The sequence below is a fragment of the Budorcas taxicolor genome, chromosome X (genome assembly GCF_023091745.1).
Source record: "Budorcas taxicolor isolate Tak-1 chromosome X, Takin1.1, whole genome shotgun sequence".
Taxonomy (NCBI): domain Eukaryota; kingdom Metazoa; phylum Chordata; class Mammalia; order Artiodactyla; family Bovidae; genus Budorcas; species Budorcas taxicolor.
The window spans coordinates 38,221,241-38,238,258 of record NC_068935.1 but is presented as its reverse complement, the minus strand read 5'-3'; the positions used below and the strand labels follow the sequence as shown (position 1 = coordinate 38,238,258).

At 37.7% G+C, this 17,018-nt stretch overlaps 1 protein-coding gene across 3 annotated transcripts; it reads left to right on the top strand.

Moving 5' to 3' along the window:
• The first annotated feature begins 452 nt into the window (after positions 1-452).
• On the top strand, positions 453-10,094 carry MCTS1 (MCTS1 re-initiation and release factor). Of its 3 annotated transcripts, none has more exons than XM_052662959.1 (7): positions 453-700; positions 1,345-1,451; positions 1,957-2,148; positions 2,680-2,777; positions 6,781-6,914; positions 8,578-8,645; positions 9,885-10,094. In XM_052662959.1, the coding sequence occupies exons 2-7, from the start codon at positions 1,438-1,440 to the stop codon at positions 9,964-9,966; spliced, it is 588 nt and encodes a 195-aa protein (XP_052518919.1). In that variant the 5' UTR covers positions 453-700; positions 1,345-1,437; the 3' UTR covers positions 9,967-10,094. The 3 variants fall into 3 exon arrangements, with proteins under 3 accessions (XP_052518919.1, XP_052518920.1, XP_052518921.1); XM_052662960.1 differs by having other exon boundaries at positions 456-700; positions 1,996-2,148; XM_052662961.1 differs by lacking the exon at positions 1,345-1,451 and having other exon boundaries at positions 459-798; positions 1,996-2,148.
• The last annotated feature ends 6,924 nt before the right edge of the window (positions 10,095-17,018 follow it).

Sequence of the window (17,018 nt, the reverse complement as noted above, 5' to 3'; positions counted from 1 at the left end):
GGCACCTCACTGTGGTCAGTGAACACGGTTGCCAGATTAAAATACAGGACGCCAAATTAAATTCAGATAGCAAGTATTTGTGTGTGTGTGTGTGTGTGTGTGTGTTAAGTATGGATGAGGTATAGTTATACCTAAAACAAAACAAACAAAAAAAAAAACACCAACCCAAAAAAGTATTCATTGTTTATCTGAAATCCAGATGTCCTGTACAGGGCATCCTGTATTTTTATTTGCTAAATTTGACAAGGCCACGAGTACGTTAACATAATGTCAAGAGGTTTGCCCGGGTTCAAGCTGGTCGGTAAGCACCAATCCATTCGGTTGTCTCAGGGAACAAAACCCCTTCCCATTAAAAAGTAAACAGCAGGTGGCAATGAAACTCGGAAGAATCTTGACCCTTTGAGGAACCCGTAGTGACACACCGGCCCTAACCACGGCTTTGATTGATTGCCCCGTGTGCTCCGTTCTTCTCTTTCTGCTTCTGGAATGATGGCTCTATCTCGTCTTCCTTCTCTAGTCCCGCCCTTTCAGCTACCGGCTCTGGATGGGGATCGGTAACCCAGAAAGGGCCAGCAAAAGCGCCGTAGTGTTTAGAGGAGCGGAAGTAGTCAAATGTCTCTGAACACCGTAAAGTGCGGCTGGCTGTCTCCCTTTCCGGATAAAGACAACAGTTCCGACTGTCAGTGCCGGCCTTCCTCCTGTAAGGGGATCTGCCGGACCCTTGCTAATTCAGTTTTTCTTCCCCATTCCGGGCCCTTCCCTATCGTCGCCCCCTTCATCTTGGATCATGTTCAAGAAGTAAGGACATGCCCTGGCCTCCCTCGGCTGCTCACGAAGGTGGTGGGGGTGGGTGGTGGGGAAGAGGACAAGAGCAAAGATTCTCTTTCTCTCTCCCCCACCCCTGCCATCCTTACTCTTTAAGGTTTTTCTGTAGTACCATGCTTTCAACACTATATGTCTCTGTATGTCTCAGAACTATGCTTGCAACATTTTTGTTTAAAGCTTTTCTCTCCTAATCCTCCATCAGGTTGGGTCCTCCCACTTTCATTTTCTATCTCGTTACCCCTGTTTCTCATTTGCCCCCTTTCCCAGTCCTAGCTCCATTCCTAGGATTCTACCAATCACATCCTTGCACTGTGATTTAGGGACATGCCCTCTTTAGCAAGAGGACAGCCCTGCGCTCTCTGCCTTTTGGTTACTAGTTAGGAACTGAACAAGGGAAGGCTTGACTTCCTGGGTCATGGGAGTGAAGGAGTCTGGGTGACAGGAAGCTAGCGGACTGTCATACCTATTGCCTAGCTGCCAGATTAACCTTGTCTTGAAAATAACGTGATTGCTCCATAGGGGTTATTCAGTTGAGGAAGACAAAAATTATTTGGAACGCACCTAGTGGCTTTGCCTTGCAGATTTGGTAGACGCAAAAAGCAAAGGGGGAACATGGGCAAAGGAAGGTGGGTTTTGTGCATGACATTTTGAGCAAAAATAATTAGGGATGTTAAATACCGTCATTATTACTTCAAAAAAATCTCAACAGATTACATAGCATAGGAGGGGCTGCTTTTCTGTGTTAATGTTTGGGCTGGTCATTTGTATCCTAGTGCCTGAGGGTATTTTCATTTTGTTTTGTTTTACACAGATTTTGTTATAGGTGGGAATCTGTTTCTTTCTGGGTAGAACTGAGTAAGATTTTCCAGGAAAGGCATTTGTGTAGCTGATTACAGTTTATTGTGTTATATATGCCTCATATCCTTTCCCCTTCCCTGCCCCCCTCCAGCTAATTGTGTGTATATGACAGTTTAATATTGTATTAAGACATTGGTTTTGTGCTGGACAGAGTAAAAGGAAAATTGTATTTTAAAAAGCAATTTCTTCCATAATTATTTTAGACATCTAAATATTTGCTTGGGAATCGGTAATTAAAAAAATACCTTTAGCTATTCTGTTATGTCTTTTTAGAAATGCTTTTTGTTTTTCCTTGCAAAAATCATTTGGCAGATTTGATGAAAAAGAAAATGTGTCCAATTGCATCCAGTTGAAAACCTCAGTTATAAAGGGTATTAAGAATCAATTGATAGAACAGTTTCCAGGTATTGAACCATGGCTTAATCAAATCATGCCTAAGAAAGATCCTGTCAAAATAGTGCGATGGTAAGTCTTTGTTTTTTTTCTATGTAAAACTCAGAGAAGCTGAATATAATATGATTAGATTGCACTTATAATAACTGTGATTATCTTTATATTAACTATTTATCTACTCTAAATGAGTAACCCTAAAACATAAATATTTATATTTTCACATGTTTTTCTATGTGAAAAATGTGGCATTGTGTACTGATTGTTTTATTAAGGAGTTAATTAAATGTTTTTATTCAGAGTCAGATTTATTTCAGCTTGTGCTTTAGAGGTTTGTTTTATTAATTATCTACCAAGGAAATTAAAATATGTAATAAAATGTGAAATAAAATTGTAGCAGATCATATTTTTCTCTACTGGACTGGTGTTAATTTAAGCAGTGTTTTGTGGGGGTTTTTGGGGCCTGGATCTTTACTGAAAAATTTTTTTTTAAACTTACTGTATTTCTATATATGCATACTTCATATTATACATTATTTAAAGGATGTTTGGCATATTCATTTTTGAAAGAAAATATCTAACTTGGTACTTTGTGATGTTTTACAGCCATGAACATATAGAAATCCTTACAGTGAATGGAGAGTTACTCTTTTTCAGACAAAGAGAAGGGCCTTTTTATCCAACCCTAAGATTACTTCACAAATGTAAGTCTTGTCAAATATGTATTTGGGGACATGAAAAGACACAAAAGGAGTTGAAAGTGACTTCTGGTAGTTAACTTATTGAAAGAAAGGTGAAAGTGAAATCACTCAGTTGTGTCTGACTCTCTGCGACCCTCTGGACTGTAGCCTGCCAGGCTCCTCTGTCCATGGGATTTTCCAGGCAAGAATACTGGAGTGGGGTGCCATTTTCTTCTCCAGGGGATCTTCCCGACCCAGGGATCAAACTCAGGTCTCCTGCATTGCAGGCAAACTCTTTACCCTCTGAGCCACCAGGGACTCCCACAGTTAACTTACTAGTACTAGGTTATATGGAATATAAAACTAAAAAGATTTCCCCTTCTCCATCTTGTGGTAAATCTGAAAAATGCATATTCTCTCATTATGCATTCCGAAAGCCCAAGAAAGAGCATTCATTCATTCATTCATTTAAAAAATATTTATAGTTTTTGAACTTATTCTGTGCCAGGCACTGAGCCAGGTATTGAGAATGTGATAGGAAGCAAAGACAGACATGGTCCCTGTCCTTAGGAAGCTAACAGTCTAGTGAGGAGACTAGACAACAATTAGATAATTACACACATATATATTCACAAACTGTGTGATAAGTGCTGTAAACATTTTCTTTTACATCTGTATCCAGATTTGCTTCATAGAGATAATTCTATATAAGGGAAAGCATGGAGTCCCAGTTCTTAGTAGTGTCAAGGCCAGGTGTTAAGAAACAAAATAATGTTTGTTATGTACCCACATTTGCATGTTGTTAGATTGATTACATTGCAAAAGAAAACCCAAAGGAAGATGCTATCCTAGTGTACAAGAGTTTTTCAACTGTAAGTAAAATTTCTCCTTTTCAAGCCAGTATGTGTCTGGCATGTATGCTTATTTATGGTGAAACATTGTGTCTGAAATGTTAAATGGTAGAGGAAGAGTGTCCATTGAACTGTTCTTCCAGTTTTTCTATATGTTAAGCATTTTCATAATAAGTTGGAAGAAAAAGATGTTTCTATTTGATAATTTTTGCTGGGAACCAACCTTTTAGAACATCTTAAAGTTACTCTTGTGCAAGAAGCAGGATGCTATGGTAGTTAAAACTGTGAACTTGGAGTCAGGCAGATCTAGGCTCAATTCCCACTGCATGTCACTTTTGTCAAGTTACTTAACCTGTTTAAGCTTTGTTTCCTCATCTTTGAAAATGGACACAATTGTATGTTACATCTCCCAGGGTTGTGAGAATTAAATGAGATAGTAACACAGATGTAATGCACCTAACACAGTGCCTGGAACATAGTAAGTGGTTGATACATTATAGCCATTATTATGATGCAGCAATTGTTCAGTAAATGTCCATCCACTACTGCTACTTGTCATCATCCCCATGATCTGGCTTATCATCATAATTATTATTAAAGGGCAGGTATTAATAAGGATGGAGAGCTAGAAAAGAAATTATGACTTCTGAGTAGTAAACTCATTCATTTAGGTTCCTTTTTATCAGTAATATGTTTTAATTAATTTGGAACCATGTTTAATTTCTAGTCTTGGTAGGAAAAAGACTTAATTGTTCTCTGACTAGTGGGAAGGCTAGTGGTAAGACATTAAAGTGATTACATTTTACCAATTATTATTATTCCTAGAGAATCCTGAGAGGTCTAAAAAGTTTTTCTCATAGTTATTGTTTTAAATCCTTCAGGGATTTAGTTGTTAGGTTATGAATTATTAGTAGACATACGTGTGTGCATGCGAAGTCGACTCTTGGCGACTCTCTAGACTGTAGCTCGCCAGGCTCCTCTGTCCATGGGATTCTCCAGGCAAGAATACTGGAGTGGGTTGCTGGGCCCTCCTCCTAGTGATCTTCCCAACCCAGGGATTGAATCCGCATCTCTTGCATTGGCAGGCGGGTTCTTTACCACTAGCGCCACCTCAGAAGCCCAGTAGAAACATATACACACACACAAATACATTTTTTTTAGGATTATAAAAGGAACACGTGTTCAATCTAGAGATCTGGAAAATGCAGAAGTAAAATCACTTGTATTCCCATGACGTAGAGGTAACCATGGTTAGTATATCAGTGTACTTCCATAGCATTATCTTCAATATTGTGTGTGTGTGTCTGTGTGTTATGTGTAAATGCATATTTTTCCCTTTTTTTTAATTAATAAGCTTTATTTTTTAGAGCAGTTTTTTACACTTTATTTTATATTGGAGTATAGCTGATTAACAATGTTGTGATAGCTTCAGGTGGATAGCAAAGGGACTCAGCCATACATATACATGTATCCATTCTCCCCTAAACTCCCCTTCCATCCGGGATCCAGGCTGCCACATAACATTAAACAGAGTTCCCTGTGCTATACAGCAAAACTTACATGGTTATCCATTTTAAATATAGCAGTGTGTACATGTTGATCCAAAATTCCCTATCACCTCTCCCATCCTTTTCCCCCTCCAGCAACCACATTCTGTAAGTCTGTGAGTCTGTTTCTGTTTTGTAAATAAGTTCATTTGTATGATTTCCTTTTTAGATTCCACATATAAGGGATGCCATAGGATATTTCTCCTTTGTCTGGCTTACTTCACTCAGCATGACAATCTCTAGGTCCAGCAATGTTGCTGCAAGTAGCATTATTTCATTCTTTGTTATGTCTGAGTAATATTCCATTGTATATATGTACCACATCTTCTTTATTCATTTATCTGTTGATGGACATTTAGGTTGCTTCCAAGTCTTAGCTATTGTAAACAGTGCTGCAGTGGACACTGGGGTACATGTATTCTTTCAGACCAGGTTTTTCTCTGGGTACATGCCCAGGAGTGGGATTGTAGGGTCATATGGTAGCATTAGAGCAGTTTTAGGTGTACAGAAAAAATGAACAGAAAGTACAGACAGTTCCCATATACTTCCTTCCCACTCTTCTTCTTAATATCCTGCATTGGTGTGCTTCATTTGTTACAATTGATGAGCCAATATTGATATATTATTATGTATATTATTATAATTAACCAAGTCTATAGTTTATATTAGGGTTCATTCTTTGTGTTGTACATTCTGTGGTTTTGTCAATTGCATAATGTCATATATCCATGGGCTTCCCTGGTGGCTCAGTGGTAAAGAATCTGCATATAATGCAGGAGACGTGGGTTTGATCCCTGGGTCAGGAAGATCCTCTGGAGGAGGGCGTGGCAACACTTTCCAGTATTCTTGCCTGGAGAATCCCATGGACAGAGGAGCCTAGTGGGCTACAGTCCATGGGGTCGCGAAGAGTCAGACATGACTGATGTGACTGAGCAGGCACTGTATCCACTGTTATAATATCTTACAGAATAGTTTCACTGCCCTAAATATCCCCTGTGTTCTACCTACTCACCCCTCCCAGCTCTTCCCCTCCTCCAACCCTTAGCAACCACTGATCTTTTTGGCAATTTTTATTTTTTTTTTCACTTGTCATATATTATGAATATTTCCCAGGGTATTACATAGTCTCCAAAAACATGGTTCTATTATACAGATATTATAGATATACTTTAAGTCATTTATCTCTTAATCGTTGGACCTTTAGGCTGATTCCAGTTTATTTCTAATATAAATATTAGTGCTATAATGAGTATCTTTCTACCTAAATATATTGTGCATTCTTCATTTATTTCTTAGGATAAGGTCCTAGAAGTAGAATTACTAAATCAGAGTTTGAACCTTTTCAAGGCTGTTGGTACATATTGCCTAGTAGTCCTAAAGAAAGCCTGTACCTATTTATAAGCCTTCTAGCAGTAAATGCGAATGCCAGTTTTCTGACATTCTTGCTAGCACTGGGAATTACTTTTCTCAAAAATATATACCAATTTGATAAGTGAAGGAATGTGTTTCAGTTTTATTTCGCATCTGTCAAAGTACTATAATTTCGGGAAATATTTGTTCATGTCATTTGCCTTTTTCTGTTGAGTCTTTAATTTTATTAATTGGTGTAATGTATTTCTTTTCTTCTAGATCCTTTTATCCTGCCACATCAGCAGGTTGACAAAGGAGCCATCAAATTTGTACTCAGTGGAGCAAATATCATGTGTCCAGGCTTAACTTCTCCTGGAGCTAAACTTTACCCTGCTGCAGTAGATACGATTGTTGTATCCTTCCCAGGCTCTGTTGAAAAATGTGTTCATTGTATTCTTGTTATCAATGAAAGAACTAACATCCAAGAGAGCATTAGATGTATCTTTTGGAAGTTACTGTTGTTATATCTTTCTGCTTACACTTGAAGATATGGGAAGCAACATTATTTTGTGTTAGAAGTTAAATGAGAACAAGTAATAAAAAGAGTCCCAGCTGCATTTCAGCTGTGTTAGGGCCCAGTGTTATGAGACTTGGGACACAGTATAAAACTCCTGATTTTATATATATATAATAGAGAGGTTGTATATGATATGATTGGATCACTTATTTGAACATTATCTTGCTACTTTTACATTTGAATTACTCTGGGAAAAAAGCATTCAAAAGGGAAAAAAAATTGAGGCACCAGGTGGAATGTTGGTGACTAATAGGAACCATTGGCAATCCCTATGGCTTTATTTTAAAGTCCCAATTAACTTTTTTTTTAACTTTTATTTTAAAATTCATTTTTAACTTGGTTGTTTGGGCCTCGGAACATGTTTTCTCAATGAGAAACTTTGACGTCAGAGATAGCCCTTAAGAATCTATTCAACTCATGACGTAGCTGAATAATTCTGCATTCCTTCCATTTCTCTGCTGTTGTTTCAGCTATATTCTAGATTAGTTTTTTGTCAACTAGTCTGGACAGGATGACATCTTCTCTTTTGTCATAGATAAAGTGATCATTTGCCTCAGGTTGAGGAAAGGAACCATATTTGGTGGGAAATCACTGGAATGGGATGGCCATTGGAATAGGTTTAAGAGTGCTCAGAGGAGGGTGTCCTCTCTTGTGGAAGTTATATCTAAGGGGTAATATAAGTTGTATATCTTAGGAACAGCTTGTATTGACAGGTAATCGGTGTTCAGATATGTGTGGAACATTGAAGGAATGAATGAATGAATTGAAAACCAATGGAGAAAAATATTCTCTGAGGACAGGTTACCCTTTTATGTTTATGATTGCTCTAAGTTTTTAAAGTTTATAACATTTATAACGTTCTGGAGTTTCCCCTAAATGGAAAATTTTCCTAGTATTTGGCCTTTGCTTTTTAAATTACTTTTATTTTGAAATAATTATAGACTGTTGGAAAGCTGCAAAACCAGTACAGAGAGGTGCTGTGTACACTTGAAACTTCGAAAATATGGACTGTAATGTTTATCATTTTAGACACTTCAAATGAACCAAGAACATTCTGGTTGTTCTGGAGAGATTGCAACTTACACTGGGCTCTTAAAGATAGGGGATATAGTTATTGTTTTAATGTATCCTTTATATAAAACCACCATTTAGTGATTAAAGCACTAGAACAGTGGGTATTTCTTTTTAATATTTATATGCAAAAAATGTTACCTCCTTTTTTGCATGATTTCTTTTTCTTCTCCTCCTTCTTTTGTTGGCATTGGGTTATAGTATTAGCATTTGACCCCAAACCTGAGAATGATTATTAGATTCCATTCATTTAGCATTTATTGAATATTTGCAGTATGCCCATAAATGGTGCTAGGTCCTTGCCTTCAAGGAGTTAATGGACTAGGTGAAAATGCAAGTTGGGTTCCCAGCGGCTTAAGCAGTAATGTGACACCCCGTCTCAAAGGTACTTTGATAGATAAATGGTTTTCTTAGCTGTGTGTTTTCAGGCAATCATGGCAGAAGGAAAACAGCATGCTCTGTGTGTTGGAGTCATGAAGATGTCTGCAGAAGATATGTAAGTCTCCTGTTAGTCCCCCTTAGTTTTTCAGATATAGGTAACCTAGGCAGTAAGGGGCTTCCTAGGTGGCACTAGTGGTAAAGAACCTGCCCACCAATGCAGGTTAGCCATAAGAAACACTGGTTCCATCCCTGGGTTGGGAAAATCCCCTAGAGAAGGAAATGGCAGCCCACTCCAGGATTCTTACCTGGAGAATCCCATGGATAGAGGAGCCTGGCAGGCTATAGTCCATAGGCCATAGGGTCACAGAGAGTCGGACACAACTGTAGTGACTTAGTGCACACACGGGAGGAATCAGAGTTACAGGTGAACTTTGCTCTCGTTCATACCACATCTTACAAATATTTACACACAGAAGCCTCATTTCTGATTTTTCCTAAGACTCAGGAAGCCATTGAAAGTTATTTCCTCTCTGAGATTGCATTCTTTCTTTAGCACTCTGAAAAGAACCTGTGTGCCAACACAGCTATATTATATGTATGTGTGTGGTATTTTAGGAATTTTTTAATTTAGTGTGATTTCACTTAGGTGTGGGGAAAGGTATTTTGCTGCTAGTTTTTAAAAACAGTGACATAATTTAGTGCCACACAGTATTTATCTTGTATTTTTACCTGGTGGCATAAAATATTAAGGAAATATTAGCGACACATTACCAAAACATGGGCTTCCCTGGTGGCTCAGCTGGTAAAGACTCTGCTTGCAGTGCAGGAGACCTGAGTATGATCCCTGGGTTGGGAAGATCCCCTGGAGAAGGGAAAGACTACCCTTTCCCAATCCAGTATTTTTCCAGTATATTTTCCAGTATTCTAGCCTGGAGAATTCCATGGACTGCATAGTCCATGGTGTAGCAAAGAGTTGGACATGACTGAGTGACTTTCAGTTTACCAAAATATAGTCAATATACTTAAAAATGTTGGAACTCATTTGATGACCAAATTATTCCTATTACTTTTGTTTCAGGGTTAATTATAGCACTTTGATGTTCTCCTGGTCTGGCAACATCATTACTCTGTTTCTGTGATCCTACTAGTTAGATCACTAGAATTTCTTTAAGACATAAGTGAACTTCAGCAGAGTAATGTAGTTTAATGTAGATGATCATGTTAGTAATATAAATAAATTCCCTATATATGGCTCAATAATTGCAAAAGAGCAACACACCCTGAATTACATTTACCATGAGTAAGCCTGTAAAAGTACTTAACAACATGTTTATGTGCTTTATTCCTTCTGCAGTGAGAAAGTCAACAAAGGAATTGGCATTGAAAATATCCATTATTTAAATGATGGGCTGTGGCATATGAAGACATATAAATGAGCCTCAGAAGAAATGCACTTGGGCTAAAAATGGATATTATGCTCTATCTGTATCTGTGTTTGTGTTTATGTGTGATGGCATGAAGACAATACCTCTGTGGTTATGCTGAATAAATTCAACAGATGCTAAAATTCTGTTAGCTTCAAAAATTATTTGTTCTTAAACTTAAGTTAAATTTGGGTTACAAAGTTGGACATTAAAAGGTAGCTGGTAAGTAACCAAACTTAATTAAGACAACTTAATGTCCTTTCTTAGGCTAATGATACAAGATGAAGGGCAAGACTTGGTAAATGAACTTGCTAGTATATGGCTGATGCCTCAGAAAATCTGACCAATTAATGGGGCTGGAGCTAGACTGTTTTTTTTAAAACATTTTTTATTTTTAATTGGAGGATAACTGCTTTAAAATGTTGTATTTATTTCTGCTGTACAACAGTGTGGATCAGCTATAAGTATAAATATATCCCCTCCCTTTTGAGCCTCCCTCCCACTTCCCCCCATCCCACCCCTCTAGGTTGTCATGAGCACCAGGCTGGGCTCTATATGCTTATACAGTATTTTCTCACTAGCTATATATTTTACACATTATAGTGTATATTTTAGATTTGGATTTTTATCCCATTACCCAAGGGCACCTAGAAGTACCCCTTCTCTTTTGTCTGTGTTTTTTGGTTGCTATTTCCATTTTTAAACTTTTCATTATGGAAAATTCTGAGCATAGAAAAGTATGGGTAGATAGTATATTGGATTTTCTAATCCATCACCCAGCTTCATGTCCAATATTGTTTTGTCTCTGTCTCACTCCCTCCCACCTCACTCCCCAATTATTTTGAAGCAAATCTCAGATATATCATTTCATCCATAGTTTCTTTAATATGTATTTTTAAAAGATATGTTTTCTTTAAAAAAATAACCACAATACCATTATCACACCTAAACATTTAGCTATTTCTTAATATTATCAAATATCTGAACTGTGTTCAGATATGTGACAAATGGACTTAATTGTTTCTCTTTTTATTTTTTTAACCATTGGTTTGGTTGAAGTTGGTATCTGCCAAGGTTCTTATATTGCATTTGGTTGCTATTTATTTGTCTCTTTTAATCTATACGTTCCCCCTCCTTCGTTTTCCCTTTAATTATTTACGAAATCTAGTTGTTTTGTCTTATAGTTTCCTGTCACATTCTGGATTTTGTTGATTGTATCACTGTAAAGTAATTTAACTTGTTTTTATATTCCTCGTATAGCCTGCAAACAGATAGGCTTGATCAGATTTTGGTTCAATTTATTTAGTGCCCTCTCTTGAAGCTGGGTGAAATCATACCCCACAGATGCCTAGAACTTCCAGATTTGAGTCCCTACTGTATTCCCCAAAGAATGTGTATCTCTTATCATAAGTGGCATGTGAAGACTATCAACCTACTTCAGTAAGATCAGTAAGCTGTTTTCAGAATTAAACAGCAGTTGTGAATTTATATAGTGATAACAGGTCTTTCTTCCTAATAGCATTGCTGTTATATCTCAGCCGTCTTCATTTGGTTGTTGACAAATATACTACATCTGATTTTATTTTTCAGATGGATACAGACATTTACAAGATTGTGGTGACCCGTGTTACAGTTAGAAGTTGGTGAGAAAGGTGAGGGTGGATAGTAAACAGAGAGAGACCATTGGGCTGGCTGTTGCAGCTGGGCCTTCACAACATAGGTGAAGGGTATAGATCCGGGTCTGACTCAGATTGAGAAACTATTTCCCACAAAACCTGTAAGACTTGGCGATTCCCATGTTAGAATGTAAGTGTATTAATTTATGGTAGTAAGTCTGCTTAGGGTAAACAATTAGTAAACAGGAGGTTTCTTGGTGAAGATGGATTAGAGTAAAGGAAGGTTGATAATTTGGGGGAGTCTTTCATCTGGGCTGAGGTAGCGCTTGGAGAATTTTTCCTCCTTAATTATTAATTAGAATGCTTATGACTGCCAAAAATCTTTCTTTCTTAGCCCATAGAGGTGCCCTGGTATTTTTCTTCCTATATCCTTTTTAAGTCCTATGTATTTTCCTTTGTTATGACAGTTATATTCTATAACTTGCTATATTTTTAATATTTTATTATTTATTCCTGGTGGATAAAAGTGTAAATAATCTGATCAGTGGCATAATTATAAATGAACTTTCAGGGTAGGTTTCTTCAACAGATAGTCTCATTTCATGCTGACTTACTAGTTTCAAATTCAGACGTCTCCCCATTTGGGAGATAGGCAGCCTATTTGAGGTCTGTGGTTCCTTATATGCTTAAAAAGAAAGTAAGTCATTTATGTCAAAACCAAACTTTGAATCTTTATTCTTGGTACTAAGATAATGTTAATTGACCAGAATTGCCTATGGAGTGTTAGTGATGAAAAACAAAGCACGCACACATATTAGAGAAGTTTTATTTGTGAGGTTTCAGAAATAGTTGATCCATGTTTCAGACCACGGTTACAGTGGGTATAGGGAACACTTTTAAAATATTCAACATCATCTGTGCTTGTTTTTCTACTATGTTCAGGTACATTGACTTTGTTGCCTTGGTGATGTGGGCTAAATATGTACGTTTCCTACTTCCCCCGGGTCTGAGGCCTCAGGTCATGGAGTTAATCGGAGGTGTGATTCCACAGGTGGGAGCCCAGTCAACCAATTCAAAGAGGTTGAACTAGCTGGTATATCAACCTCTTGATGTACTGTGCATAAAGAAAACTTAGTTTACCCACATTCCTGAGAGTACGAATATGGGGAGAGCCTGTTTTCTCATAGGTAATGTGCCTTCAGTTCACTTTTAGTTTGAAAATTACTTTTGTGTCAGGCAACCTACAATCTAGTCATTTTTGTGCACTTTTCCAAGGTCAGTTCAGCTCACTGGACATTTATTGAATATCCACTAGGTTCTAGGTGTGTGGCACAAAGATGAATAATAGACAAGTTGCCCTTGCCCTTAAGGAGCTTCCAGGCTAGTAAGTAAAGTTACATTTTAAAAAATCTGGGTAATGGTGACAGCCCAGTACCAATTTATAAAGCTAGTAGGAAGTTACTAATACATTTCCAATTTCAGTCATCAAAACTTACAAATTATACATGAACCAAATATAAACATATTCCTTAAATTGTACCCAATGTGAAGTTAAAAAAAATCCAGTTGTCTTGGAGTTGCAACAGTTCAGCATTCCAGCTCAGATGGTTGTCTTGTTTTGCCATAGACCCGGTTAGCCCTCTTCTGCTGCTGCTGCTAAGTCACTTCAGTCGTGTCCGACTCTGTGCGACCCCACAGATGGCAGCCCACCAGGCTCCCCCGTCCCTGGGATTCTTCAGGCAAGAACACTGGAGCAGGTTGCCATTTCCTTCTCCAATGCATGAAAGTGAAAAGTGAAAGTGAAGTTGCTCAGTTGTGTCCGACTCTTAGCGACCCCATGGACTGCAGCCTACCAGGCTCCTCCCTCCATCCATGGGATTTTCCAGGCAAGAGTACTGGAGTGGGGTGCCACTGCCTTCTAGCAGACTATTATAATGGTTTGGTGGTGCTCGGTTGGCAGCTGCATTTTTCCTTTTCTTAATGTTCTGGACCCAAAACAAGCAGCTGGATTTAGCTAAAGTACAGCCATGAACATTTCCAATTGGAGAGATTTGATAGTCTCCAAACATAAAGTCAGATGGCATTTGTCAAATAATGATTATATCCAGCCCAGTTCCCCCTGCACATACAAATCAGCTACCAAGGATACAGTATCTCTAAGCAAAGTACCTCAGAAGATATAAGAATGGTAAATGACTAAATTTACAGAGGTATTTCATTATAATAATATTTCACCTTTTTGTTGTTCATGAGACTATTAATTATGTAGCAATTATATATTAATGGGAATATGAAATGAATGTATGCCCAAACAAAATGTGGTAAATATTTTAACTTTATCTAGGTTCATTAATTTTGAGAATACATTTCTCAAAGCTCTTCAGGAAACTCAAAATGTTCCAAATTCTAAAGGAGCATCTACTGAAACTGATTTATGATGAGAGAAAAAACAGAAAATGTATGTATGCATCCTGTGTCAATACAACCATCACTTCTGAGGTCTCAAGCAATCAGAAATTTACTGAGTTATTCAATAACCTGTAAGAATTAGGCCATTAAAATATATTTTGAAAGCCCTTCAGAACGCTTATGTTTAGTATGTCATTATTTGTTATTAAGGCAGTAAAAATTACACTAAATATAATTATATTCTTAATATCCTAGTCTCTCAGCAATACTCCTAAAGAAATCTTGCCTGTCAACGTGGAGATTGATGCATGTAAATGTATATTTGTATTCTATGTTTTTATACATCATGTGTATACTTTATTATGCTTTGTTTTATAGCAGGTAAAAGCATGAGTAGATATAATGAACTATAATGATAATTTATCTAATAGTGTATTAAAACTAAAGTACTTATAAAGGACTACAACTCCACCAGAACAGGAGTGAATGAACAGGATTGAAAACCAGTTTTAAAATCTGTGTTGAGACTATCAGGCTGGTTGGTCAGTTGGTGTAGGAGCTGGGTTCCTGGAGAATATAATTTATATATGGAAAAGGACATGGAGATGATTCACAGAAATTTCTACTAATAATATCATGTTCATTAGAACAGGTCATGGGGAGGAAAAATAGATAAAAACATCCAAACTAATTGTACTATTAAAGATTTGCCTCTTGGAGTGAAAAGTTAAAGTATACCAAATTTTGTCCCTGAACATTTTGAGAAATTAAAGGATTAGTGAAATAATTTTTTATATTTATTCATTTATTTGGCTGTGTCAGGTCTTAGCTGTGGCATGTGAGATCGTCCTTGTGTCACCTGGGACCTTTTGCTGCATGTCAATTCTAATTGTGGCACATGGGCTCCAGAGCACATGGGCTCAGTAGCTGCAATGTGCAGGCTTAGTTGCTCTGCAGCATGTGGGATCTTAGTTCCCTGACCAGGGATTGAACCCACATCCCACATTGGAAGGTGGATTCTTAACCATTGGACCACCAGGGAAGTCCCAAGACAACTTTTAAAAGCTTCATGCACTTAACTTCTACTTTTGTTTCCCTATCTGTGAGGCATGGAATGCCTGTTTCATCATATTGATGTTTTAACAGATTTTTAGTTTTTCACGATCTGAAAGATTTTGTATGTACTTGTTAATCTGGATACTGTTCTCATCAGTTCTAATGCTGCCTCATCGAGAATTCATTTTTTAAAGCCAAAATTGACTGTTCACTTAAGCATCTGGATTAAATTGGGCAGTGTGAGGAGGATGGGTGGTAGTGGTTTAGTTGCTAAGTTGCATCTGACTCTTGCAACCCCATGGACTGTAGCCTGCCAGGCTTCTCTGTCCATCTGATTCTTGCCATTTCCTTCTCCAGGGGATCTTCCCGACCCAGGAATAGAACCCGGGTCTCCTGCATTGCAGGCAGATTTTTTATTGACTGAGCTACGAGGGGTCCTTTTTGCCCTGTTGGCTGTGGACAGCTTTCTTAGAGAGTTGGCTTATCCAGGATGAGGAAAAAGTATGCTTTTGCATGACTAAAGTCTGTCTAAAGTTTGCTTATGTAAGCATTTTGGGTTTAAGAGAGTTCAACCTTGGAATTCCCTGTTGGTCCAGTGGTTAGGACTCCATGCTTCCATTGCAGAGGGCATGAGTTCAGTCCCTGGTCAAGAAACTAAAATCCTGTAAAAAGCTCAACCTGAACTGTATTTGAATATAGAATACAAACAGTTTCATTTAGTGGGATAGCAGCAGTCTCTAACCCATCAGATTAACCTCTATCTCCTAAATAGCTTTCAAAAAGCACATGACTGGAAGCTAACTTATTGCTGGCAATGCTTTATTCTGCTTAAAAAATAGTAGGGGCTAAACTGTCGTAAAAACTTGTAAGATTACACTGCACTTATTTTGTGTTTTACAGGGTAAAAAAATCTTATGTTTTGTAAAATGTTTTTAAAGGAGTCCACAAAGTAATTCTGCTTTCTTGCTCCCAAATGCAGAGGTCTGAGAGAAGGCGCATGGCCTCGTGAGCTTCTTGGTATTGTCAAATCCAGTTCTCTCTCAAGTGCCAACTGCCCAGATGCTTTTACTGTGGATGGAAGAGTCTTACTAAAGCAGTCGTTTTTTGTTTTGTTTTTTTTTTTTTTGGATATAGAGAAGCATCTTCCCCGGCAGTCCAGTGGTTAGGACTCTGCCTTCTAGTGTGGGGGGGTGGTTTGATCCCCTTGGGGAGCTAAGATCCTACGTGCCTCATGGCCAAAAAACCAAAACCAAAGAGACAGAGAGAGAGAGAAAACTATCTTGATTAAAGTGTGAGGAGATAGAAATCACATTGATTTGGGCAATTTCGGCTCCAATAATGTCTAATTTGCTGTGAAAGGGGAACATGTATTAGGTTAATGTTCTTAAAAGGAACTTCCAATTTTTTCCTTAAACAGATATTTACTTTATTAAACAGCTGCTCAAGGAAGAGCTATTTTATTACATGGCACAGATTCAGTGTATAGATGTTATTTTAGAACTATTAATGAAGGAGTTCCCTTGTGACTTTGAATATTCAGTACCAGCTGTTTATTCACATCAATATTTTAATATTTTACCAGAAAGATACCTAATAAAAAGGATTGATACATATTTAACTGTGAAGTGCTAGTTAAACTTGTTCAAATGGGCCAGAGGGAAAGGGAAATAACATTCCTTGAGTACCTACTGTATATATAAGCTCTATTTATATATCTTGCTTAATCTTTATGACTGCTCCATGAGGTAGATTTTATTTATTTTTATAGATTTATTTGACTGAGCCAGGTCTTAGTTGTGCCACAGGATCTTTAGTTGTGGCATGTGGGATCTAGTTCCCTGATCAGGGATTGAACCCGGGCCCCCTGCATTGGGAACACAGAGTCTTAGTGACCGGACCTACCAGGGAAGTCCCTCCATGAGGCAGATTTTAATTCTCATTTTGCAAACGAGGAAACAAGGGTTAACTTTCCTGAAGATACAT